Source organism: Argopecten irradians, chromosome 5 (genome assembly GCF_041381155.1).
Source record: "Argopecten irradians isolate NY chromosome 5, Ai_NY, whole genome shotgun sequence".
Classification (NCBI taxonomy): Eukaryota; Metazoa; Mollusca; class Bivalvia; order Pectinida; family Pectinidae; genus Argopecten; species Argopecten irradians.
The window spans coordinates 18,568,081-18,595,141 of record NC_091138.1 but is presented as its reverse complement, the minus strand read 5'-3'; the positions used below and the strand labels follow the sequence as shown (position 1 = coordinate 18,595,141).

Here is a 27,061-nt window from a genome sequence, read left to right as displayed (position 1 = left end):
TTGATAGATCACCGTGGATATGTTGGCCCTACCCAGAGAGTGGATAGTACGACAGAGTTCCACCCGATGGGCCCGGAGAGGGAGGTGGAATACTTCTTTGCCTCTGATGCTAGGTAACACATTCAACAAAGATACTGTTACTGTTAATGTACTTGTTTTTCTTTCATATCTAAACACCAAAGATCTTAAATAGAATGACACTGATTGTATTTTTTGTTTGTTTTTAGCTCACCTGGCCCGAAGGGCCGGGTAACTTATGCCATGGCAAGGCGTCCGTAGTCCGTCCATTGTCTGTTCGTCCGTCAACTTTTCTTTTAAAACGCTACTAGTCCTAGAGTTCTGCATAGATTGTAACCAAATTTGACCAGAAGTATCCTTAAGGGAAGGGGAACAGAGCTTGTATAAATTTTGGCTCTGACTCCCCGGGGGCAGGAGGGGCAGGGCCCAATAGGGGAAATAGAGGTAAATCCTTTAAATCGCTACTTGTCATAGAGTTCTGTATAGATTCTAACCAAATTTGGCCAGATACATCCTTAGGGGAAGGGGAACAGAGCTTGTATAAATTTTGGCTCTGACCCCGCAGGAGCAGGAGGGGCGGGGCCCAATAGGGGAAATGGAGGTAAATTATTTAAATTGATACTAGTCATAGAGTTCTGCATGAATTTTAAGCAAATTTGGCCAGAAACATCCTTGGGAAAAGGGGAACAGAGTTTGTAAAAATTTTGGCTCTGATCCCTCGGGGGAAGGAGGGGCGGGGCCCAATAGGGGAAATAGAGGTAAATTCTTTAAATTGCAACTAGTCATAGAGTTCAGCATGGATTCTTAGCAAATTTGGCCAGAAACATCCTTGGGGGGAAGGGGAACAGAGTTTGTATAAATTTTGGCTCTGACCTCCTGGGGAAGGAGGGGTGGGGACCAATAGGGGAAATAGAGGTAAATGTTAAAATTCCTTTAGGAAAGAAATAATGAACCTGTATTCAGAACATAACTTGGCATTACAAACCAGGTGAGCGATACAGGCCCTCTGGGCCTCTTGTTAATAGACCAATAACTTTTTTTATTTCAAATTTGTCTTATAACCTGTTCAAAATTGATTCTGCACTGAAATTAGATTTTGACAATCTAAGTACTCATCAGTATTTAGCAAATCAAATAAAGCTATTGTATGTCCATTTTTACCAACTCAAAGAAAATGTTTCATGTGTGACAAGATCATGCAAGCACACCCAATTTGAAAGTGTGATGCTATGGTGTTTTAAATATCGGAAGTCTTGTTGGCATGGACCTCCAATGGTGTAACTAAAGATATCAATTGTTAGCATTTACTTCATAAAGTCAAGAAAGAGGAACTTTTCTTCAAATGTTATCAAACACCTTGTCACTAAATGTAAATAGTTTTAGATTTAAGTTTTATTTTAGAATTAAAGAATGTATCATGTGTCCTTTCCAAAGCAGTAATATTTACATTGTCTACCTAAAATGGAAAGACAAGTTACACAGTCTTACTGACTCATTAGCTGTTCAAAGTGTTAGCTCTGCAGTTTCATCTCCTATTCTCCTTCTTAGATGATAGTACCTAAGCATCAGTTCAGACAAGATTAAGTTATTGATTAGTTTAAGGTCAACGGTTTTTGGATACCTTATCTTTGGTCTTGTTTCAGCGCCATCATTGAACACACTAACCAGGTTATATTCCTTGAGGATGACGACGTGGCCTCTATAAAAGATGGCTCCCTATCCATACACCGAGTCAAACGGAGTATCGACGAGTCAACTGTCCGGGAGGTGATCACACTCAAAACAGAAATTCAAGAGATCATGAAAGGTAACATTACATATTAACCGTAGAACCCTTCATGGTTATCATAGCAACTCAAAATAGAAAGTCAGGTGATTAGAAATAAAGTAGCTGACAAGTCACAAACAGATCCAAGTTCAAGTCTACAGCTTTTGGGTTCTGTCATGTTGATAATAGGCATAATGTGTACAAAGATATGCAGAACATGTGAAGGGAGGTAACTCTTTATAAAAATGACATTATTTATCTGTCCCATTTTAAAAGTTTTGATAACTTGTACACAACGAGGCAGAGGAGAAACATCAGAATTTACTCTCCCCACTGCATGCTCATCTATTACCTAATTTAATGTTTATTTAAATATAAATACAATGAAATGGGGGAGAGTGTGGGATATAGAGATACCCTGTCTGATTTCATATGGAGGTGATGGTAGTAATGTTGTTGAAATATTTCACTATGCTTACAAGAACAGTTTTAATCATGTTTCAATGTTCGAACAGGTAAATTCTCCTCCTTCATGCAGAAAGAAATTTTTGAACAGCCCGAGTCGGTCATCAATACGATGAGAGGACGTGTCAATTTTGAGAACAATCAGGTTGTACTAGGGGGTATCAAGGACTTTATGCCAGAGATTAGAAGATGTCGTCGAATGTTGTTCATCGCCTGTGGAACAAGTTATCATAGTGCTGTAGCTGTGAGTGCCATATATGTTAATATGTTCATGTCATGTTCAATTCTTACAAACTAATTGTACATTAATTAATTGTGTTTGCCAAATTGTACTTTATCAAAAACAATGTTTTTTAATTTTTTTCCAAAAGTTTAGAGATTCCTCAATTTTGGCAATGATTTCTACCTTCAAAGTCTATACCAACTAAATTATATCTTTCTAAACTTGACTGGCCAAAATATCCATTCTAAAACACATCACAGACAAAAGTTTGTGTAAATCATTATTCATTCTAACGTGTAACAGACGAGACAACTGTTGGAGGAGCTGACAGAACTGCCAGTGATGGTGGAGTTAGCAAGTGACTTCCTGGACAGGGACACGCCCGTGTTCAGGGACGACGTCTGCTGCTTCATCAGTCAGTCAGGTAAACACTTCAAAATAGACCTGAATGTACTATATGATCCAGAATTGGACAGCAACTATTGGCTTGGTGGTACAATGTGTTATTTTTTACAGAGAATGTCCATTTAGCATCTTGCTAACTGCAAAAGTAAAGTGGATTATCGCTCTATGGAAGAGACTTTTATTTCATTATTTTTTCCTGTTTAGAAGTAATAATTAAAGTAAAATATCAAACATTTCATTTGTCATCATCAGTACTCAAGGAGATTTTATTTCAAAATTAATAAGGTCATAAATTATGAAGTGCATTGAGTTACAAAACATCAGGATACAGAAATATTTACCTACCAATCACTGGTTGCTCCTGTGAATTATGTGAGAATCACAGCCAATATTGATGTATTACAGGAGAGACGGCGGATACACTGTTGGCGCTACGGTACTGTAAACAGAGGGGTGCCCTGATTGTGGGGGTCACCAACACCGTTGGCAGTAGTATCTGTCGGGAGTCTCACTGTGGTATCCATATCAACGCTGGACCGGAGATCGGTGTAGCCAGTACAAAGGTAGGCTTCCTTCTATATTTCATAATACACACAAAAATCAGTTTTGAGCAAGTGTGCTGGTAGCTTATCTTTGTCCTGTAGGAAGCAGCTAGACATTGCCTAGCTATTTGTATTTAAGCTATACAGATGAATTGTCTGGTTATCTCCCTTGATATGTTTGTGATACAAAGTCTTCATACTTTGCCTGTATAATACACTGTATACAATATCCTCTGGTTCAGTTTATTTCCCTGGTTGGTTATAATACACTGTATACATACACTGTATGCAATATCCTCTGGTTCAGTTTATTTCCTTGGTTGGTTATAATACACTGTATACATACACTATATACAACATCCTCTGCTTTATCTGTAGGCGTACACCAGTCAGTTTATTTCCCTGGTTGGTTATACTACACTATATACAACATCCTCTGCTTTATCTGTAGGCGTACACCAGTCAGTTTATTTCCCTGGTTGGTTATACTACACTATATACAACGTCCTCTGCTTTATCTGTAGGCGTACACCAGTCAGTTTATTTCCCTGGTTGGTTATACTACACTATATATACAACATCCTCTGCTTTATCTGTAGGCGTACACCAGTCAGTTTATTTCCCTGGTTGGTTATACTACACTATATACAACATCCTCTGCTTTATCTGTAGGCGTACACCAGTCAGTTTATTTCCCTGGTTGGTTATACTACACTATATACAACGTCCTCTGCTTTATCTGTAGGCGTACACCAGTCAGTTTATTTCCCTGGTTGGTTATTGGTCTTGTACTGTACACTATATACAACTCCTCTGGTTTATCTGTAGGCGTACACCAGTCAGTTTATTTCCCTGTTTGGTTATAATACAAATGTACACTATATACAACGTCCTCTGGTTTATCTGTAGGCGTACACCAGTCAGTTTATTTCCCTGGTTATGTTTGGTTTGGTGATGTGTGAGGACAGAATCTCAATGCAGGAACGACGTAGGGAAATCATCAAAGGCCTGCACGACCTACCAGGTAAGTACTTATACTGACCAATTATATCTTAACATCCCATCACCTCAAAATACCTTGATTGCAAGCCAAATCTTTCCACTAGAGAATGTCTGAACTAAAACTTTGATTAATTATACTGACTACATCATAAAATGTGTGAATTACTCCTTGGATAACAGCACATTTATCTATATTCCTTGGTGTCGTAAGTTGTCAGTTCATCCTAATCCATCATCGGATTGTATATAGGTTTGTGTATGAATGTATCACAGTAAATGCTAATTACAGTGAATATATGCTGGCTGCTGAGAATATTAGAGATCTGATGATATAGATATCAATATTTACCCTACCTTGTATACAGATCTGATGATATAAATATTTACTCTACATTGTATACAGATCTGATGGTATAAATATTTACCCTACCTTGTATACAGATCTGATGATATAAATATTTACCCTACCTTTTATACAGATCTGATGATATAAATATTTACCCTATGTTGTATACAGATCTGATGATATAAATATTTACCCTACCTTGTATACAGATCTGATGATATAAATATTTACCCTACCTTGTATACAGACCTGATGATATAAATATTTATACTACCTTGTATACAGATCTGATGATATAAATATTTACCCTATGTTGTATACAGACCTGATTATATAAATATTTATACTACCTTGTATACAGATCTGATGGTATAAATATTTACCCTACCTTACATACAGATCTGATGATATAAATATTTACCCTACCTTGTATACAGATCTGATGATATAAATATTTACCCTACCTTGTATACAGATCTGATGATATAAATATTTACCCTACCTTGTATACAGATCTGATGGTATAAATATTTACCCTACCTTGTATACAGATCTGATGATATAAATATTTACCCTACCTTGTATACAGATCTGATGATATAAATATTTACCCTACCTTGTATACAGATCTGATGATATAAATATTTACCCTACCTTGTATACAGATCTGATGATATAAATATTTACCCTACCTTGTATACAGATCTGATGATATAAATATTTACCCTACCTTGTATACAGATCTGATGATATAAATATTTACCCTACCTTGTATACAGACCTGATTATATATTTTATAAATATTTACCCTACCTTGTATACAGATCTGATGATATAAATATTTACCCTACCTTGTATACAGACCTGATGATATAAATATTTACCCTACCTTGTATACAGACCTGATGATATAAATATTTACCCTACCTTGTATACAGACCTGATGATATAAATATTTACCCTACCTTGTATACAGATCTGATGATATAAATATTTACCCTACCTTGTATACAGATCTGATGATATAAATATTTACCCTACCTTGTATACAGATCTGATGATATAAATATTTACCCTACCTTGTATACAGACCTGATTAAGGAGGTACTGGATATGGACGACCAGATCCACACACTGTCCCAGGAGTTGTATCAACAGAAGAGTCTACTGGTCATGGGACGAGGCTACAACTTCGCCACCTGTCTTGAGGGTGCCCTGGTAAGACACAAACTGATAATATAATTCTACAGATAGGGCATCTGTGGTATTATCACTGTTTCTTGTTATGATATCAATGTAAAAAAAGATGACCAACGTACTACGATAGCCTTTCTAGTGATCTACGATAGCCTTTCTAGTGATAGAAAATCCTAATAACTGTGTAGGTAAAATAAATAATGGTATTCCACTGTCTGGAAGACATTTCTTGCTGTTGCCAATCTTTTCACAGTGAGTTACGCCATAAAACAATTTCTATTCCTGTAAACTGAATTCAGATGCAATATCACATCATTCCACTATCCATGCTAAATATATTTTTCATCAGTCTTTTTTTTCTGTTTATTAGAAAATCAAGGAATTGACGTACATGCACTCTGAGGGTATCATGGCTGGAGAGTTGAAGCATGGTCCCCTGGCCTTAGTGGACAAAGCTATGCCAGTAATGATGGTGATCACACGAGACAAAGTTTACTCAGTAAGGATCAAAACTTATTCTGTATTTAAATATTACAGTTTAATCTGCTGTTGCGAGTAGGTATGACATCATGTGTCTTGCGAGCATAACATTACACTTTTCAGAGAAAATGATGTCAATTTCAATCACAAAATACACAATGTTTACTTCCCGCAAGGGAGCTAACTCTGTAATATGAAACGACAAAGTATGTCCCTCTAGAACAAAGTCATGACCTTAGGCTTTACCTATGGTCATTAAACCAACTGCCTTTTGCAGCTACTAAATTTTGTGATTTCCAACGTCAAAATGAGATAACACTATCTTTGTTCAGCAGTGTTCTCTGTCCTTCACTTACCGTAATTATTCTTGTTTGTATTATTGTTGTTAATTTTTCCTTCTACAGAAATGTATGAACGCCCTACAGCAAGTCAAGGCCAGACATGTAAGTACTTATTTATGAAACAGCGACTTTAATATGTTAATAAAATTTTGATAAAGAATCTCTTTATAAATATGTAAATAGTAATAATATATTGATTTAAATCTTTCATTTGTCTAGTAAATATAAATTATTCAATTAAAAAAGTGATTTGCTGAAATATGTATATTTTCTAACTTAACAAATACATGTTAATAAATGTATAATTTTCATTTTCATGTTAGCTGTTGGCACCATATCCTAATTGTCTTTTGTATAGCTTTAATATTGAATTTTAGGCTATTTTACTTGTAAAAACCTGCTGTTAGACTGCTAGTGTCTTAGTATTGGTATATCAAGACAAATTTTGATCGAAAACTCAAGGGCAAGATAATCTAATGTATTAGGAAATAATTTAGTACCGAAGGGGAGTTCCCCTTATAGAAAATAGTTTAGTACCTAATGGTAGATAATTTTGCGTTCCAGGAAATAATTTCATACCTAAGGGAGATAATCTTATATTACTTATGAATATTTGAGGGAACAGTTGATCTAAATTATGGATTTTATATCCTTCAAAAGAAGCCAAATTGGATATGATGTGTACAGCTTTATTAGAAAAATAATGAGGAAAATGAGAAAGACAGATTTTGCTTGAGGAATGTATGCATGTTTATTCCTTTTGCAGTATTCCTGCATATTGCTGTTGTGCTTTGATGAAGTTCAGCATGTATATTGATGCTGCTCTTGAATGAATTTTAATAATGTATAAATACTGCACTTGAATGAATTTTAATAATGTATAAATACTGCACTTGAATGAATATTGATAATGATCTTGCAATATATTCATGCATATTGATGTTATTCTGTATATGGATCATTGTTTCTTTAGTTTGTGAATTTACAACTTAAATGCATGTTGAACTGTTATTTGTTTTAAGAATAATTAAGTTTGTTTTTTTATTCTAATCGCCTTTTGTTCGTCGTCGTCCGTCATGCGTCGTCCGTCATATGGCGATAAACAATTTACTTTTTCGACTTCTTCTCCAAAACTACTGAACCAAATTTGTTGAAATTTTGCAGAAACCTTCCATAACCAAAGGTCAACCAAAATTGTGAATTATATGGTCCCAGGGCAGGGCCAAGAAGGTCAAATAGGCTAAAACTTCAAAAATCTTCTTCTGAATTCACAGATTTGATGGAACCAGATACTCTTCATAGATTGGAAGGTCTTAAGGCCCTTTATAAAAATTGTGAATTTCATGGCCCATGGATCTCAGATTTTCCCCTGGGGAGGGGGTCAAATTTACTATAGTTTATATAGGAAAAACAAAATTATGAACATTATTTGCTTTGTTTTCATAGGAAATTAGTCAAACTGGGTTAGAATTATTAGCCTGAGAAAGCATTTTAACATCATATCCATATTGGTCCTGGCTGACCCCCAGGGGCCAGAGGGGGGAAGGAAGGGGTCAAATTGACAAACTTTTCAAAACTCTTCTTCTGAATTCACAGATCGATGGAACCAAATACTCTTCAGAGATTGAAAGGTCTTAAGGCCCTTTACAAAATTTGTGAATTTCATGGCCCTAGGATCTCAGATTTTCCCCTGGGGAGGGGGTCAAATTTACTATAATTCATATAGGAAAAACACATTTATGAATATTGTTTTCTTAGTTTTAACAGAAAACAAGTCAAACTGGGTTAGAATTATTAGCATGAAATAGCATTTTAACACCATATCCATATTGGTCCTAGCTGACCCCTAGGGACCAGAGGGGCGGGGCCAAAATTGGTCAAAATGGCTAAAACTTCAAAACTCTTCTTCTGAATTCACATGTTTGATGGAACCAAATGATCTTCATAGATTAAAAAGTGAAATTTATAAAATCACTGACACTGACTGACATCTAGTTTGGTTTTGTTGTTTAATGTTGGCAAAGCAAATTGGAATTTTAAGCATAAGGTTTGGTAACATAATAAACTAAATATAAAAATGAAAAACAAAAAATAAAAATTCTGATATGAAGGTTCAACTTTAAAGTTTATTCTAATACATAAATACTTTTTACGGATTTAAACCAACTTTGCAATGCTCTTTCTGTATCAGCACTCAGGTGACCGTCAAGGCCTCTTGGGCCTCTTGTTATGTCAATGTAAAAGAACAAAGTTTTATGTTAAATGGTTATATATACCAGCCTGTGGTATCCAGCCCTTTCCTGCAGCAGTAGATACATTTGTATACTAATACTACCGCATTCAACCTAATAAGCTTACCTAACCAAACTCCTCACTCCTTTTTACATCAAAATTAGAATTTCTCGATGTCAATCACAACAAATAGTTACTAAAATAAGAAAAATATTTAAAGGATACAAAAATAAGAAAAACAAAAACAAACAAAAAGGAAAATTATAGATTTTATTTGAAAAGTTTCCCAACCCTATTTTTTCACGTTTACACATTTAAGACTATGGTATGCTTATAATGTTGAGTACAGGTATTTCTTTCATACCTACGGGTGTAATACTGGCTGGTCCAGGGCAATACACTCATGTCGCCTGCGGCTGTATTGCATGTCTACCCATGCAATAAAGCCTCGTGACGTCACAGCGTTAACAAAATCTCCTTTTCCTCGGTGAAATTTTCACATTTTTTTCACAAATATGACTGGTTTTACTATAAAAGATGCAAATAACGGAATTTGTGCTGAAAATATCACGTTATTTTTCATGTATGAAAAATTGACTTCAAGTTGTGGATTTCATCAAATTTATTCCAAAATGGCGGGATATTATAGTTGTAAAATTGCAATAAAACGTCGAGGTATGAAAGAAAAATACTCTTTTATAAGTGGATATGAAGGATAGGGATATTCTACCCTCGGGATCACAAAATGTTGCAAAACCCTCGGCAAGCCTCGGGTTTTACTACATTTTGTGACCCTCGGGTAGAATTTCCCTATCCTTCATATCCACTTATGAAAGAGTCTTATAATATACCATCACTATTGACTTTAACATTTTATTACACTGGGATACAGACTTTCTATTATAAGTTTTCTGAAAAATATAGCCAATAAGTTTTGATGTTTTAGGCCTGACTGATATACTGTATTTCTTCCAATAAAAACCCCATCTCTAATAACACCCCCTCCCACCTGATTTCTCAGTAATTTTCCAAATAATTAGTCACAAAACTTTCTATCAAAATGTAAAAAAATCATGCTGAAATCAATGGAAAAACAGTTGAAACAATAATGAGCTTATGATCGTAATTAAACTTCAAATGGCCATTTTGTTGTTGTGTTGTCACAGGTATGCTGTAGTAGGGCTCCGGATACGAAGCCAAGTAATCATTTGTTTTGTTTAAATGTACATGGTAGTACTTATCTAGTATAGTCAGTATGGTATGTTAGCTGACAAAAATCTGAGGATGGTATTGTATGTTCTATTAATGCCCCCTCCATAAAAAATCTCACATCCCTGGAACGTTTATTGGAATAAATACGGGTGATAGGTAGGTATGTCCAGTATCCTACACACTGACACATCACATAAGTTTGGCATTCTAACCTTTAGGTTGTATCATATTAACTGAGTATGGTCTTGTCAAAGGTAAGTGTTCATTTACTGTGGAATTTTATGTGAGTCTTGAATTTTCTTTCTTATTAACCTTCACAAGCAAAAATTCAAATTACAAGGTTCCATAAAATTTCATGTGAAATGAACACAAATTCATGATATCTTTTTTCACATGAAAAAAATAATTTAAAAATCAAATTCTTAATTGAAAGTAGCTAGTTTTTTCCCACTCTTTTCAAAACCTGACAACATTTCATTGTCCATGGCATATATATAGGTGCAATAGTCTTAAAATCATCTGTTCATAGAGTCCTTATTTGTTGCTATATAAGCCTGCACATCTATAGTACCAAGGTGTGGGTCACATTAAAGTGACCTTACACATCAAATCTGCTAGATCATTGCCTTTAAAAGTTTTAGTCGACATCTACCGTTGCAACTTAAGAAGTTGATACAGCATGGTCGAGGGGTTCAAGGTCATCCAGTTCTTTTTTCCCATTAAAGTGTTTATGACAATCTAAACAGAACTTTTTAGATTTCTTACAACATGTACTGGTAAAGTTGCTTAAGTACAAGTTTAAGTTGTTTCATATTCCACATCAAAGATATAAAATCCTGCCCCTCTTCAGTCAGTAACATCATCTGAATGTGACCTATATTACATCTGTCGTTCAGGCACCATACATTTCATGAACAGATGATTTTAATCACGTTATAATCATGTGGCTTTGTGTTGTACTTGTAAGTACACAGTATTTTTGGGATGACACATTATTGTTAAGTTATTCATCAAAACATTTATCTTTAATTCTATTAAGGAGTTTAATTTTTGAAGAATAATCTTTTCATTATTATTTTTTTAGGGTGAACCCATCATTGTTTGCAACAGCGGTGATGTGGAAACGCAATCACAAGCCACAAAATATATTGGTGTACCTAATACGATCGACTGCCTCCAAGGCATCCTAACCATTATACCAATGCAATTGTTATCCATGCATATTGCCACCCTAAAGAAGTTAGATGTAAGAGAAAGTCAGCCGCCTGTGTGACTGGACCGCATGCTTCTGTATCTCCTCCAACTATCGCTAGTGCACACGCTGGTTTACTCCGCTTATAGCCTACTGCAACAATTATATTTGGTCAAATACTATCTATGTTTAGGAATATGTTTGTCAATATTGTTTTATGAATATATCTTTGTGTGCAATATGTCCTGAACCACAATATCCCTTATCCCTTTCTTATCTATTTGTTTGACTTCTGTCTATTCCTTAAAACTGGAAATGTTTCATTTTCCGTGAGGTAGAAATTTTTCATTTACACATAACAGTAACATCTGCTCTTACAGGGATATGTAATTGGTTGGTAGATCATCTTTTATTGAGATTAAAATTTTGCAGGAAATAAAAAAGGTTAATGTCTTTCCTTGGGAGCAGATTACTCTAATGTGCAAAGATCGAAAAGAAGAAAAACTAAAGTTATAAATAATACAATTATTATCAGAGAGATAGGTTTGACCACATATAATTAATTTGCTGAACTTCCTCCATCTTTGTTTTGTTTTGAATGTCTTCTCCATTCGACAAATTTGTTTTCGCTTAAATATTCAGAACCTTCACTGCAAATAAAATCTTGGTGCTTTATTGTTCAAAAGCGAGAGAAAATGGAAAGATGAGAGATGAATAGATATAAAACAAACCAAAGATGGAAATTCATTCAAATATGTGCATGTTTGCTTTGGATGATATAGATGCTTTATTTAGAGTTAGACTGGAATGCTTTTATTACGTATAATTACCCTACATAAGCACTTTGCTAGCAGGAGAGAAGTTGTTGCATTCAAATATAACCATGCTTGGCCGCAGGTGTATGTGTCTCCATAATGTATCCCTGTTTCCAGATCACATGCATGAGAAAACCACCAAACCTGAATGCTCGGAACCATTGTCAATGCTGATTGGTTCTAAGGATATAAAGTCCTGTTTTGATTTCCAGTTAAAAGGTGTGGCCTGCTTGTTTTATAGGGTCGCCCAATTTTACTTTGTACGCGAGGAGACCTGGAGGCCCAAAAATCTGCCTATAAATATGTGGAACTTCCCCCGACAGTCGACTGCCTGCAGGGCATTCTCACAGTTATACCCATGCAGCTACTGTCCTTCCATATAGCTGTCCTTAAGGGATACGATGTAAGCCAGAATTTCTTCTCTCCCTTTATCCCTGTAACCTGTTGTTCTTGGGTTACATCTCAATATTACAAGTCTGTTTCTATGGGCAGCTACAACTTTTCCTATACAATCAAACCTTCCTTAGTGACCACTATACTGTATAAAGACCAATTACTTAATGATTAAGACCACTTTCTCATAGTTCCAATGACTAATTTCAACACATATATGTAAAGATCACTCAGCTATACAGACCATTTATAGTTGGAGGGTCACTATAGACAGGTTTGACTGTACACCTTTTCCAGTCTTAGACAACTGGCTGTGTTGGTCTTTCAATAAACAAGAAATTTTTTATATTATATAGAAGAAGTTGGTTTCCAATTGTAATAAAAGTGTACTAAGTTGCCCTGTCTTACCCATAGAGACAGACTTGTGGATATGTGTTGAGAGTATGGCATTTGTCTGAACTGTCCATTGTGTTAGACTCATCCAATGATTCATATGTATTTGTCTGAAAACTTTCAGCAGTCTTACAGGTTCATAATCAATGCTAAATTTTCTTATATATTCCTGCTAATATATGGACAGCTTTCTCTTTAGCACCTCATTGCACCATCTTTTCCATGAGTGGTAGAATCACCGTTAAGCCTTTCTATACCCAACACACTCTGCTAGTCATCACTAAGCAGTATATTTATAATTCACTAGATAGTTGTTAATTGTTTAAGTCATTTCTTCTGTGATTAAGTTTTAGTTTTCCATTATTTCAATCAATTTTTAAGTTGTCATTATATTTGCCAGTATCTTAGCCATCTCTGCTTTTCATTCAGACAAAAAATAGAACTACTACATTATAATAATTTGAGTTTCATTGTATGATATTTTCATGCATAAATATTTCAAATCCAATTAAGATTCTTGTAACTATAAATTTTCTAGTTCATCAAGCAACATGATCATTTTATCACTCCATCTCAGTAGTTAATTGTCTTCCCTCCATGAAATCCAGAATTGAAAGGAACGATTATATTCTTCATCCCATTCTATGTACGGTTAATCTGATCTCTATACTGTATAATGAAGTCATGCTAACACTTTTGGTATCTCTTTAGTGTAAACAGAAATCATGTGACAGTTGGTGACGATAATGTACACATAATCCTTGAGGTTTCCTTATTCATGTTCAGTGGTCATAGTAATTTTTCTTTTGTTTTTCATAGTAACTCTATCTGGAGTGACTTAATGTTGAATTTCTATATATCGTCAGTGACTCAATATCTGTAAACAGAGATTGAATTTCCATTAGTATACCAGAAGTGACTCAGTGAGTGAGTGACTCAATGACACTCGCTCCAAAGTGAGTGAGTGACTCAATGACACTCACTGTTCCTTAAAAAACTATTCCTTATATTGGAGTGACTCAGTGACCCTTTATATCTCAGTGTGATGTTTATATCTTAATTTTAATAGTCCCAAGTTCTTTATACCTTGTGGAGACACCCTATGCAACCGTATACCTGAACATAACTCATTTTTATTTTAGTTCTTTTATACCTGGAGTGAAAAATATTACTGTATATATATATACTGAGTGACTTCTGTAATATTCCAATTCAAATTGAGTCACATAATGTCCCACTGTATGCAGTTTCTATATTATTATCCCCCGCCCAACGAAGTTGGCGGGGGATATACAAATGGGTTCCGTCCATCCGTCTGTCCATCTGTCCGTCCGTCCGTACAAATGGTTTCCGGAGCATAACTCTAAAACCAGTAGAGATATTTCCACGAAACTTCATACACACATTGGTCTTATGGTCTAGTAGTGCCTTTTGCTATTTTTAGGTTTTCAGTTTTTGCATTTTTTCCGTAACCATGGAAACATCGCTGAAAATATCATATTTGTACCAGGTTCGTTTCCGGAGCATAACACTAAAACCAGAAGAGATATTTCCACGAAACTTCATAGACACATTGGTCTTATGGTCTAGTAGTGCCTTTTGCTATTTTAAGGTTTTCACTTTTTGTACTTTTAATGGCAGATTTTTGTGTAAGAATCGTTTCCAGAGCACAACTCTAAAACCAGCAGAGATATTTCCATGAAACTTCATAGACACATTGTTCTTATGGTCTAGTAGTGCCTTTTGCTATTTTTAGGTTTTCATTTTTTGCACTTTTCCGTAACCATGGAAACATTGCTGAAAATATCATATTTTTGTACAGGTTCGTTTCCGCAGCATAACTGGAAAACCGGTTGAGATATATGCACGGAACTCCATAGGCACATTAGTCTTATGGTCTAGTAGTGCCTTTTGCTATTTTAAGGTTTTCACTTTTTGTACTTTTTTCTGTAACCATGGAAACATTGCTGAAAATGGCAGACTTTTGTGTAAGAATCGTTTTCGGAGCACAACTCTAAAACCAGCAGAGATATTTCCATGGTCACTTTTCCGTAACCATGGAAACATTGCTGAAAATATCATATTTTTGTACAGGTTCGTTTCCGCAGCATAACTGGAAAACCGGTTGAGATATATGCACGGAACTCCATAGACACATTGTTCTTATGGTCTAGTAGTGCCTTTTGCTATTTTTAGGTTTTCACTTTTTGTGCTTTTTTCTGTAACCATAGAAACATTGCTGAAAGTATCATATTTTTGTAGCAGGTTCATTTCCAGAGCATAACTCTAAAACCAGCGGAGATATTTCCACGAAACTTCATAGACACATTCTTTTTATGGTCTAGTAGTACCTTTTGCTATTTTTAGGTTTTCATTTTTTGCACTTTTTCCGTTACCATGGAAACATTGCTGAAAATATCATGGTAAATGTTACTTTGCAAAACTCCACCCATCTTTGTGTATATAGTCTAATATAAATGTCAAGGCTGTATACCTGATTCAACAGTTGCAGCCCCGCTCTACTTGAATTATACACCACCTTTCTTTAGCTCAACTTCCTTTTTCATGTTTTTTTTTCATACACATAAGTCTCCACAATCAAACTTACTTCAGCTTTGATATCTCCATTGGCGGGGGATCTGAATGACTATGTCCTTGTTTGAATGACTTAGTGTCCCATGAGTGTAGCTTTATTTCCATATCATGTCTGACTAAATACCCTCCATTCAGAAACTCCGTATCCTTTGTATTACTTGTTTGACTAAACGCCCTATGTATAACTTCAGTGACTAGGTATCCCTTGTTTTACTCGAGTGAGTTAGAAAATCGTTGACTCCCTATTCCATGTATATCTGGTGAAGAAAAGGTGGTGGTCTGGTCATGATAGCATGTGTACTCAAGGATTTAAAAACATTGGGTATTTTTAGAAATTACACATCTGATTTATCCCTTCTTTCTGGGTAATAAGGAAAGTGTAATTTAATATTTCTTCTCTTAAGATTAAAATGTGAATACATTTCTATTAATCAGCTAAGCTATGAGCGCATTCAGTACTAATGCTTGTGGTTATTTTGAGAAAAAAACTTTTACTGAAAGTAATTTGTAATATTTTTTAATTCTAAGGAAAACTAGTGATTCTAGTATACAACAATTAGTTTCAAACAAATAATTTGTTTAAATAATCTTTTCTAGGTCAAAGTCATCAGCTAGAAAAAAGTTTTAAATGAAATTTTTCAAAAAATTTATTCCAAATTTCTTTTTATTTACATATATAGAAATACATTTGTAGTTTTAGCTTATTTTTCGTCATTAAGTTTTTTCAACATTAATTCATCATTTTTACATTATGATTGTCACACTGCACTACTTTTGCTAGATATTCATTGATTTTTTATGGATTTTTCATCTGAAAAATATTTTCTGTTATTAAAATTGTACAGAAGCATGCTAATTCATTCAATACATGTATATATATACTATGTAAGCTGTACTTATAACTGGTCATAGTTTAACCAAAATCAAAAATTTGATTCTTATATGTTCAATGTTCTGTTACTTTTTTGGCAAGTAGAAAATTTCTATCAAAATTTTGAAAGAATTTCACTTTGAAGTTTGTAAATGTTTTAAAAAGTTCATATGTATTTTTAATTTTGACTATTCCACATTTATTGTTATGCTCCTATTTAAAACAGGTCGACTGTCCCCGTAACCTTGCTAAGAGTGTGACAGTGGAATGATCTTCACACACAGCATCAATGTAAGCATTATGGGTAATATTGAATGTTGTGAAATATACCAATCGGGAAGCAGATGACACTGCTGAACCCATTTCCTTTGTAAGAAGTAACATGATTGGATGAATTGTTTTTTGATTTTAACCAATGTATCCATGGCTTATTAATAACATTCGGTTGTTATACTACATGTACGATAATGATTTCTCCTGTGATAATTTGATTATTTGAAAAGTTGAGAAAACTTCATAATAATTCAATAAACTTTTTGGTTAGATGTTAATCCTCCATGCTGAAAGTTTCACAAAAAATGACATTCATGTTACTTCTTCAACCCCTGGGTGGCCGTTACCTATATGATTTACTGCCGTAGTTTGATTTAATGTTATGTACAATGGTGGTCAGTTTCTTAGCATGCTTTTAAAGATTTTCCTTATTCTCAAAACATTTAAAATAATTTTCAATTGTAAGCAGGTCCTTTGTTGTTTTCGTTTGCCTTGCACACTTGTTAAATAACTGTAAATGACTTTTTCCATGTATCCCTTTCAACTTCCTCTTTAAAAACAAGTGTCTTTGCTGCTTGTTATTATCCAAACCCTATCTAAACTTATGGAGCTCAAATTTTATGATTAATGGGAAATCTTTTCATTTGAATCAACTTTCAGGTTCAAAGTAAAATAATTGTGTCACTGCTTATAACAAACTAGGCAATATACCAGTGATACCTTTAATCAGTGTTCTTAATGACTTTTCTGGAGATTTTATATAAACCCTAACAAGTGCTTAAGGATCCTATGTACCAATGTCACCCATAATTCTAGGAAAAACCAAAATTCAAGTTAATATATTAATCCTTAGATAAGCAACTGTCATCTTAATGACAATTGGTGCTTTCACCCTAATGGATTCAATGATTCTTCATTGTTTTACAAAACTTAACAAGGTCAATTCTTTGTTTAAAATCAGATAACCTTTTTAAAAGGCATATTGCATCTTATATCTACAACTTGTCATAGAGATTATAAATGAATGTTTTGGAATGTAATATTGAATTCTTGGTTTAAACAATATTTCTTTCATTCATTTAAGAACAAGTTATAATAGATACAAATATCAATTCATAATTTTTATGAGGAGAAAGGAATTAGTACCTAGTTAGTTTAATATCATACCAAAAAACTTGCATTATTTAAGCAAAGAAACACATACTATATAAATATGTGATAAAATGATAATTCTCTACCAGATGTTTTTCTATAGCTGACATAGTACTTGACTATTATGTATTTGTATATTACAGTCATCTGCCCGTGCAGATGGGTACTGATTGTTAAATCATGTGTTTCTGAGTATGATGTCACATTTTCAAAAAAAAAAAAAAAAAATTCACAAACTGAATGCATCACAAAATGACATAATCTTTGCTCAAAGTGATGATGTAACAAACAATACCTTGCAAGTATCGGTAACTCTGTTATATGCAGACAGAATAAATGTTACTATTACATGTAGATAGGATTTTACACTTCTACTTCAGGAAATGCCTGGAATGTGACCACCATTGTGCATGTAGATATGATTTTAATATATACCAATCAGTAGATAGCTTGAACTAAAAGTACTACTAAAACACTGTCAGCTCTTCGTAAGGTTTTTCATGCACTTTGTGACAATTGAAACATTTTTTAACCTTGTTTGAAGATTGTTTTATTCTAAAATTTGGATGTTTTGATTGATATATAATTCTGTCTCGTAATACTTTCCTGATGATGAAAAGGCTAATCTGACTCGAGGGAACTTTGCAACACACTTTTATCCACATACAGTGCACCTTGTATTAACTGCAGCCTGTTCTAAGCCTGCTCTGAATACCCTCCTGGGAAGTGTTGAAATCATGTCCGTCCTATTCTGACTTTGTATATTACATAGTTATCTCCCTTGCACAAAGGTATCGATTGTGACGTCATTATTTTTAACACATTTTGCATCATATTCTTTGAAAAATATGAAGTTACAGTTGCAAGAATGTGACGTCACAATCAATACCTGACAAACAATGGCAGATAACTCTTTAATATGCAAAGATGGAATAACCATATGTCTTTTTTTGTCCCTTCCTGTCCTATTCTGCTTTAAAATTTGGTGTAAGTTCCTTATTTAGACTGGGACCTATAAATCTTACCTCATTTGTGGTATTCCATAAGTTAATGTGCACCAAGCAATATGTACTTCAAACACTTCAATGAAAACCAATCCCCTTAAACTATCAGTACCCTCAGTACTTTGATAATACATGTACTTTGGATCATTAGTAAAACAAGTTTAGTTCTGTTGTATCCAATGTAGTACCCTCAGGTTGTTATAGGCTATATTACTGGATATAAAATGGACTAAAGTATCTCAATATGAGAGTTTTAATGTAATGAATACATACATCAAACTTTTCTCTGAAACATAGTTTTGATGGTCATTTTTAATTTCAGTTACAAATATTTTTTGAAAGGCAAACCTTACAAACTAAAAAAAAAATGTATTATACATAGAAGATGGCACTATACAGCCAACGTATAGGAGATATTTGTAACACAATCACTGAATATTACAAAGGAGATTACCAAAGAACTGTGCCAATATTATGAAATATGATACAGGCCCAGAAGTCTCTGACTTGTCACTGTTAACATCTGATACCATTTGGTTTGAAACAACAGGCTGTAATTTGATCCTGTTTTACACCTTTTTATGAAATATAGGCATTATTACCAGGTAGCTGTGTTTCCATAGCAACATTGATTTTCTAACAACTTCACTTTGAGAATCAGGAGTTTTTGTGTAAGCCAACAATTATCACTCATTGTCATTGCAGGATTTGGTTTCTAAACTATTAGATATTATTTTCTAGTTCTAAGCTGTGCTTGATATCAACTGAAAAAGTGCAACTGTTTCATGAAAGCTAATATGAATTCCAGTTTTAATGAAATCATTTGATACATATATAAGCAGGGTATTTTTTTCCATAGAGTATATTTACTGCCTCATCCTCATCTTTCAACTCTGTTCAAGTCTCATATATGTCTTTCAGTCTTTAAGAATTTCTGTTCTATTCATGTTCTGCTTCTGTTCATATTCTTTTAGTTGAAATGTACATAATGTTGGTAGATATTCATTTCCGTTTTACTGACACTTTATCACATCCTGTTGTACTACATATAGTTACCTTTATTATATGTGCACATAGATATTTGCTTCTTATTAGTCCTGTTTCTGTTCTTGATTATCTCCCCTTGATCTCTCATCATGGATTGTTATACATAATGCTATACTGTCTATATTTTTTGTTTCTTCATAATTACATATTTTGAATTATGTAAATATATTTACATGTAAGTCAATGCATTCCAGACTAAATGTCATATTACCAGGATTCCACCAATATCCATCAACTTGTATCCCATCACTACCATCATTAATCTAACCTTAACAAAATATTGTCATACTACCACATACTAAATAGGTGTAATTTCCATCCCCACTGGTTCAGGTAGAAAACTTATTTCAGTCACCACTAATCCAGTTTAGATTTTTATCCCCTGCTTTCTCCGAAAAGGGGGATATTGATTTGGGGTCTGTGATATATTTCCGTCTGTCTGTCCATCTGTCTGTCTGTCTGTCTGTAACACTTTGTTTCTGTGCAATAACTGTAACAAATGTAAACTGATTTTCTTCAAACTTGGTGACAAGATTAAATGCCTTAAGGGCTCGGATAAGTTCAATCGTCACTGTCGATGGACCTTATTTAGCGGAGTTATGGCCCTTTGAATTACTAAATATGTCATTTTCTGCCATTTCTATGCAATGAATGTAACAAATGTAAACCGATTTTTTTAAACTTAGTAACAAGGTTAAATGCCTTAAGGACTTGTCCAAGTTCGATCGCGGCTTTCAACGCACCCTATTTAGCGGAGTTATGGCCCTTTGCTTAAATAAAAAAAGTCAGTTTCTGCCACTTCTGTACAATAACTATAATAAATATCAACCGATTTTCTTCAAACTTGGTAACAATGTTGAATGCCTTAAGTGCCTGGCCAGGTTTGATCAACTCTTTCAGGGGATGTTATATATCAGAGTTATGGCCCTTTTATTTACATATGTCAATAGTAATAGTAATAACTAACAAATATTAAAACTAATATTGTTAAAACTTGGTAACAAAGGTAAATGCCTTAAGGGCTTAGCCAAGTTCTAAAACGTCTTACTTCGGAATAAGACTTCAGTTTATTCTTTTCATGTTTCAACCAAGGTTAAACCTCACCTCAATAATGTTTACCTACAATATGTCCTGAAAGCGGGGGATGGAAATTCCATGAATTTGCTTGTCTTACTAGCTCTAGTCCAGTTCAATTTTCTAACCAGCTCTAATCCATTTCAACATATCAATTGTTCATCTAGACGATGTTCATGTAACTATCAAATCTACCTATTACTACACATTACTAACCCAGTTAAACTGGCGAACCATCACTAACCCAGTTAAACTTGTTAAACATTCCTAACCCAGTTACACTTGCTAAACATTACCAACCCAGATAAACTTCATAACAATCACTAACCCAGTTTAACTTGCTAACCATCACTCACCCATTTTAACTTGCTAATCATCACTAACCCCAGTTAAACTTGATAACCATCACTAACACAGTTTAACTTGATAACCATCACTAACCCCAGTTAAACATGTTATCCACCACTTACCCAGCGAAACTTGCTAAACATTAATAACCCTGTGAAACTTTATTACCATCACTAACCCAGTTAAACTTGATAACCATCACTAACCCAGTTAAGCTTGCTGAACATTAATAACCATGTGAAACTTGATAACCATCACTAACCTATTTAAACTTGATTACCATCATTTACTTAATTAAACTTGATAACCATCACTAACCCATTTAAGCTTGTTATCCATCACTAACCCAGTTAAACTTGATAACCATCACTTACCCAGTGAAACTTGCTAAACATTAATAACCCCATAAAACTTGATAACCATCACTAACCCAGTTAAGCTTGCTAAACATTGATAACCCTGTGAAATTTGATAACCACCACTAACAAAGTGAAACTTGTTAAACATTAATAACCCTGTGAAACTTGATTACCATCACTAACCCAGTTTAACTTGATAACCAACACTTACCCAGTTAAACTTGATAACCATCACTAAACCATTTAAACCCTCTAACCCTCTAGTTGAACTTGATTACCATCACTTACACAGTTAAACTTGCTAACCATCACTTATCCAGTTAAACTTGCTAACCATCACTTATCCAGTTAAACTTGCTAACCATCACTTATCCAGTTAAACTTGCTAACCATCACTAAACCATTTAAACCCTCTAACCCTCTAGTTGAACTTGATTACCATCACTTATCCAGTTAAACTTGCTAACCATCACTTATCCAGTTAAACTTGCTAACCATCACTTATCCAGTTAAACTTACTAAACATTAACAACCCTGTTAAACTTGATAACCATCACTAACCCATTTAAATTTGCAAATCATCACTAACCCAGTTAAATTTGCAAACTATCACTAACCCATGTAAACTTGCAAACCATCACTAACCCTTTTAAACTTGCAAACCATCACTAACCCATTTAAATTTGCAAACCATCACTAACCCAGTTAAACTTAAAAACCATCACAAACCCATGTAAACTTGCAAACCATCACTAACCCTTTTAAACTTGCAAACCATCACTAACCCTTTTAAACTTGCAAACCATCACTAACCCAGTTTAACTTGCAAACCATCACTAACCCTTTTAAACTTGCAAACCATCACTAACTCAGTTAAACTTGATAACCAACAGTAACCCAGTTAAATTTGATAACTATCACCTATTCAGTTATCTTGATACATCTCTACTACTTCATCTAAACATAATTAGATTGATGGTATTTGGGGGACATTCTCCTGAAGAAGAAAATGGCTGTGCCCAGCAGATGATGTTAGATATATGTCTAAGTTTATTTTTCTGTTTGTTTTTTAGGTGGACCAACCTCGGGCATTGCTGAAGACATACACATCTCACAGTTCCTAGGACCAATACACCATGTCATCTACTAAATATATTAAACTATGCAGCCTAATTATAGAATAGAGGAGACAATCCCTGAGTGATTTGTATATACTGACTGACAGAACATGGAGCTACCTAATCTGTAAATGTAATTAAGTGGGACCTTGTATGAGTGACATTCTCTTATTTGTATATATATGTACTCTGTGTTGCATTACATGTTTTATACCTGGTTTTAAATGTCCTGTTTGACTTCTAATTCGGTTGATTGATAAGTGATACACCGACAGCCATTTTAAAGCATGATGTGATTTTAAAGTTTTTAGATACTGCCTGACTACATATCATGGTAGATTTGGTTGTGACTAAGTCTGGTTGCTGCAAGGAGTGTGACAAGGTCTTATGACCTTAGATCCCAGTTGTGACAAAGTCATGAGAATAGGTCACAGAGTGTGTGAAGGTCATGAAATATACACTTGTGTATAACTAGAGATTACCTCATTCCTATTCATTTCACTTTTTATTATAACTAGGATCTCACATCAACTCGTATCAAATTTGGCTTGTTTCTCTCTTTTTGTGCCTGATATAACAGGCAGGTGGGATATTAATACATTAGTATAGTAGGTGATTGTCCACAAACACAAGTGACCTTGACTTTTTGGATTAAGTATATTTGTTTTTGTATATAAAAGTTATTTATCTGTTTTAAAGCATACCCTGTCTAAACAATCATTGTTCACCTCCTTACATCTAGTCTATTACAAAGAGTGGTTACAAGTCTGCATCAGAAACCATTGAAGACTGGAAAGTGAAAAAATAAAATCTTCAATGGAAGCATAACAATGATAGCTCTGTATTAGGATTCGACTAGACTGAAAGGTAGAATCTCTGTCCGAGGTTCAGGGGGCCCAGCCTAGTCACCTCCAGACATGATTTGGTCACTCTTTTTCTCATTCCAGTTCATACATGTATAAAGTAACACAGCTCGTTCTCCATACAGTAAGCTGACATTCAAACTGATGTTCTTGAACATGTTTGATATCACATTTTACCAATTCTGATGCAGCATTGTTCTACATTTAATTGTTTCCTAATTACACACGATAGGTCAATTACCAGTTGTTTCTTTTCCATAACTCTGTACCCAGTATGTACTTTTATTGTATATATATAGTATCTATAACTAATATAGAGTATTATATGTTATGATTTGTTTAGAACTCCCCGTTCTGTTAACATTGATGCAATTGTTGACATGTTTTACAATCAGTGTAATGTTTCAGTTGGGAGACTTCCTATTTTTACACTATTATTATAATCTTTCTTCTCTTTGGTAAAGATACTAATTCTAGTTCGTTAATGTAAAAAGTGTATAATTTAGTATTACAATATAATTTTAGAAAGCATTTTGTAAAATCAATTGTATGATATTAAGGTCGTAAAAAGAGCGAAATAAACAAAGATGACATAAAATGACAGTGATCCCAACAACTTGCCTTAAGTGATTGTGTATTGTACATGTATTGCTCATTGATTTTATTCTATAAATTCCACAATAACATTGAAAATGGCTATTATCAAAATGTGCAATTTGTTTATTTATGACAGTCTACGGTCGGAGGTTTATTATTGGTGTTGAAAATTCCAAAGAATCTGCCATGTTTGCTTTACCGCAAAACTGTTGCGTCGTTTATTTTTGGAACTAACTTTTACAAAACGGATATATGTGAATCTGAATTTGTTCTTATATTGTTCATGTGAACCATTGTCTATGATTATTATGTATCTGGGTATATCCTAAAAGTAATCTCAAGTTTATTCCGCCCCATCTGATCATATCGCTCTTAAGATCTGTATATATCATTGACCTTATTCTTGACCATAATCACATCAAGTTTGATGTTCCCTACAGGTAGCCAGAAGGAGACCTTTCCTTTGAAACCAAGTTAAATCTGAAGAATTTCAAAAACTTTGATATTCCATATAAAATGCGTGTCCTTCTGAATTGTGTGTAGTAACCATAATGCTGACACCAGAACTCTACAGCATGGTGATGGTGGATCTGTGTAGCCAACATCAGTTTGATTAGAATGGTGGCAAAGTGGTTAAGGTGTCTGACATTCTACTTCATTCCCTCTTCCTCAGAGTTTCTAGGTCAAGGCTAATGTTAGGCATTGTCACATAATGGTCATTGGATTTTTCTTTGGGAACTCCAGCTTCCCTTTATTAAAGCCTATCAAATCTCTAAATGATTGTCTTTATTGAAAAGACATGAAATTCAATCAAGACTACATATTTGTTATCTAAAACTTCTAAACTCAGTATTTGTTTAATTGTTGAAAACATGTTTACAAATAATATTCCTCAGTTGTTATGTCTTTTGTCAAAGCTTTAAATAGTTAATTATTTATAATTGTAATATGTAAGTATCATTATTAATGAATTATCATTTTTCAAATACCAGCTGCTTTTAACCAGAAAATCCTATGTCATTATTTATATATCTTGTACGGACATTTCATGACAATGGAATCATATGCATTGTAAGATATTTATATATCGACAGCTTAATTGTACATGGTATATTTTTTGTTTGTTTTTATAATGAAACTAATGGGTCTATACATGTTTGTGTTACATATTGATATGTTTCTTGTTTTGTACAAATCTGCTCCATTTATTTCCTCCGAACAGTATTCTTAGGAGGGTATGTGTCTACCACATGTGGGTCTAGAAGTGGTGAACAGTAGCCTCTGTATATGTTTTATTTGTAATCTGTATGGTGAAGTTACTGTATAGTTACCATCTAATGGGAAAGTTTGTGTCTTAAGTGATGGAAATTAATGCTTAAATATACCTGAATGAATCTTTTGAACTACCCGTAAACAATTTTTTATACAGATTTTGTTCTTACCTGAATGGTATTAAAATGTAGAGTTACCTGCAGAAAACGGTCTACTCTATAGTGTAGCATTGTTATGATCTCTAAATCGCTCTCTAAGGAAAATTTTGTGAAAACATAGATCTTATAATTATACGCCAATGAATTATCGACCAAAATCTGATAAGACTCAAACTTTGATAATTATCAGGTTTTGCAACAGCAATTCTATGATGAGATTTAAATTTTACATTGAAGTTTGATAAGTCCTAAGCGGCTAATTGCACCATATAAAACTTGTTATTATATTCGGTAAATTAACTTTCAGATCTGGCATTATAAATAATAATGCTTGGTGTATGTGTATGTATAGAGAGCTGACACTTTAGGGTCAGTATGATTAATCCCTCGAGATGTTGGAAGACTGAGGTTTAGACAACACGATGTTGTAGGTATCAAGCAAAGCATTTTTTATATATTGTACATTTGGCACTGGGCACAGTTAGATAATTTATAATCTTATGTGAGGGATGATTTAACTCGTTTATAGAAGGAAAATAAAAACATTGCAGTGATTTATAATTGTGTTGTATCATTTCTTCATCATAATTACCGACATACTTTGAAATCAATACAAGTACACAGCCAACTATATACTGAATGGTTTCTCTCTAAATATAAATATATATACAAGCCATATATCTTCAACAGGGACAGGCCAACTTACTGAATTAAACCCAATAAGGACCCAAAGTGCTTAAAATTTAGAATATCTAGCTAGTATGTAGAGGGTTTAGCTTAGTCACCCCTGAAAACATATTTAGACTCTTCTAAATCAAAGACTTAACCAGTCTATAATGAAATTTCAGGGGTGAATGAAATAATGGGTCAAATACAGTACAGGTTGGATGCTTTAAACCTGCTTCAAAAAATTTGCTTTAAATGAGAAATGGATATATTTCTTATACCTTTGACCTACAGATCTATACATATGTAGCTAACACTAGGTGATTGAAAATAATTAAGATGAAGATAAACAAGAGGCTCGGAGGGCCTGTATCACTCACTTAGCTTATTATATGCCAAGGAGTGTTCTGGGTTTATTTCCTCAAGGATTTAAAAGATTAACCTCTAATTCTCCTCATCCCATGGATGTTTATTGCCAAATTTGTTATGATCCATGTAAAACTTTATGAATATCACATGTAGCACTTTTAAGTATAATTACCTCTATTTCCCCTATTGGGCACTGCCCCCAGGAGACAGAGCCAAGATTTAAGCAAACTATGTTCTCCTTTCCCTATGGATATTTCTGCTTGTCTACGAA

At 34.0% G+C, this 27,061-nt stretch overlaps 1 protein-coding gene across 8 annotated transcripts in view; it reads left to right on the top strand.

Annotated features, from left to right (window-relative positions):
* LOC138323104 (glutamine--fructose-6-phosphate aminotransferase [isomerizing] 2-like) overlaps nt 1-26,316 on the top strand; it is a 55,872-nt gene extending 29,556 nt beyond the window's left edge. For 5 of the 8 annotated variants that reach the window (XM_069267458.1, XM_069267456.1, XM_069267457.1 and 2 more), the window contains 11 exons: nt 8-113; nt 1,662-1,825; nt 2,302-2,495; nt 2,778-2,898; nt 3,285-3,442; nt 4,331-4,445; nt 5,860-5,987; nt 6,337-6,465; nt 6,851-6,889; nt 12,480-12,641; nt 22,821-26,316. In XM_069267458.1, the coding sequence (XP_069123559.1) occupies nt 8-113; nt 1,662-1,825; nt 2,302-2,495; nt 2,778-2,898; nt 3,285-3,442; nt 4,331-4,445; nt 5,860-5,987; nt 6,337-6,465; nt 6,851-6,889; nt 12,480-12,641; nt 22,821-22,871 (1,367 nt within the window). In that variant the 3' untranslated portion in view covers nt 22,872-26,316. Of the gene's footprint in view, nt 1-7; nt 114-1,661; nt 1,826-2,301; nt 2,496-2,777; nt 2,899-3,284; nt 3,443-4,330; nt 4,446-5,859; nt 5,988-6,336; nt 6,466-6,850; nt 6,890-11,315; nt 11,478-12,479; nt 12,642-16,716; nt 16,782-22,820 lie in introns of all 8 variants that reach the window. The other 3 variants (XM_069267459.1, XM_069267454.1, XM_069267455.1) reach the window with 2 other exon arrangements.
* The last annotated feature ends 745 nt before the right edge of the window (nt 26,317-27,061 follow it).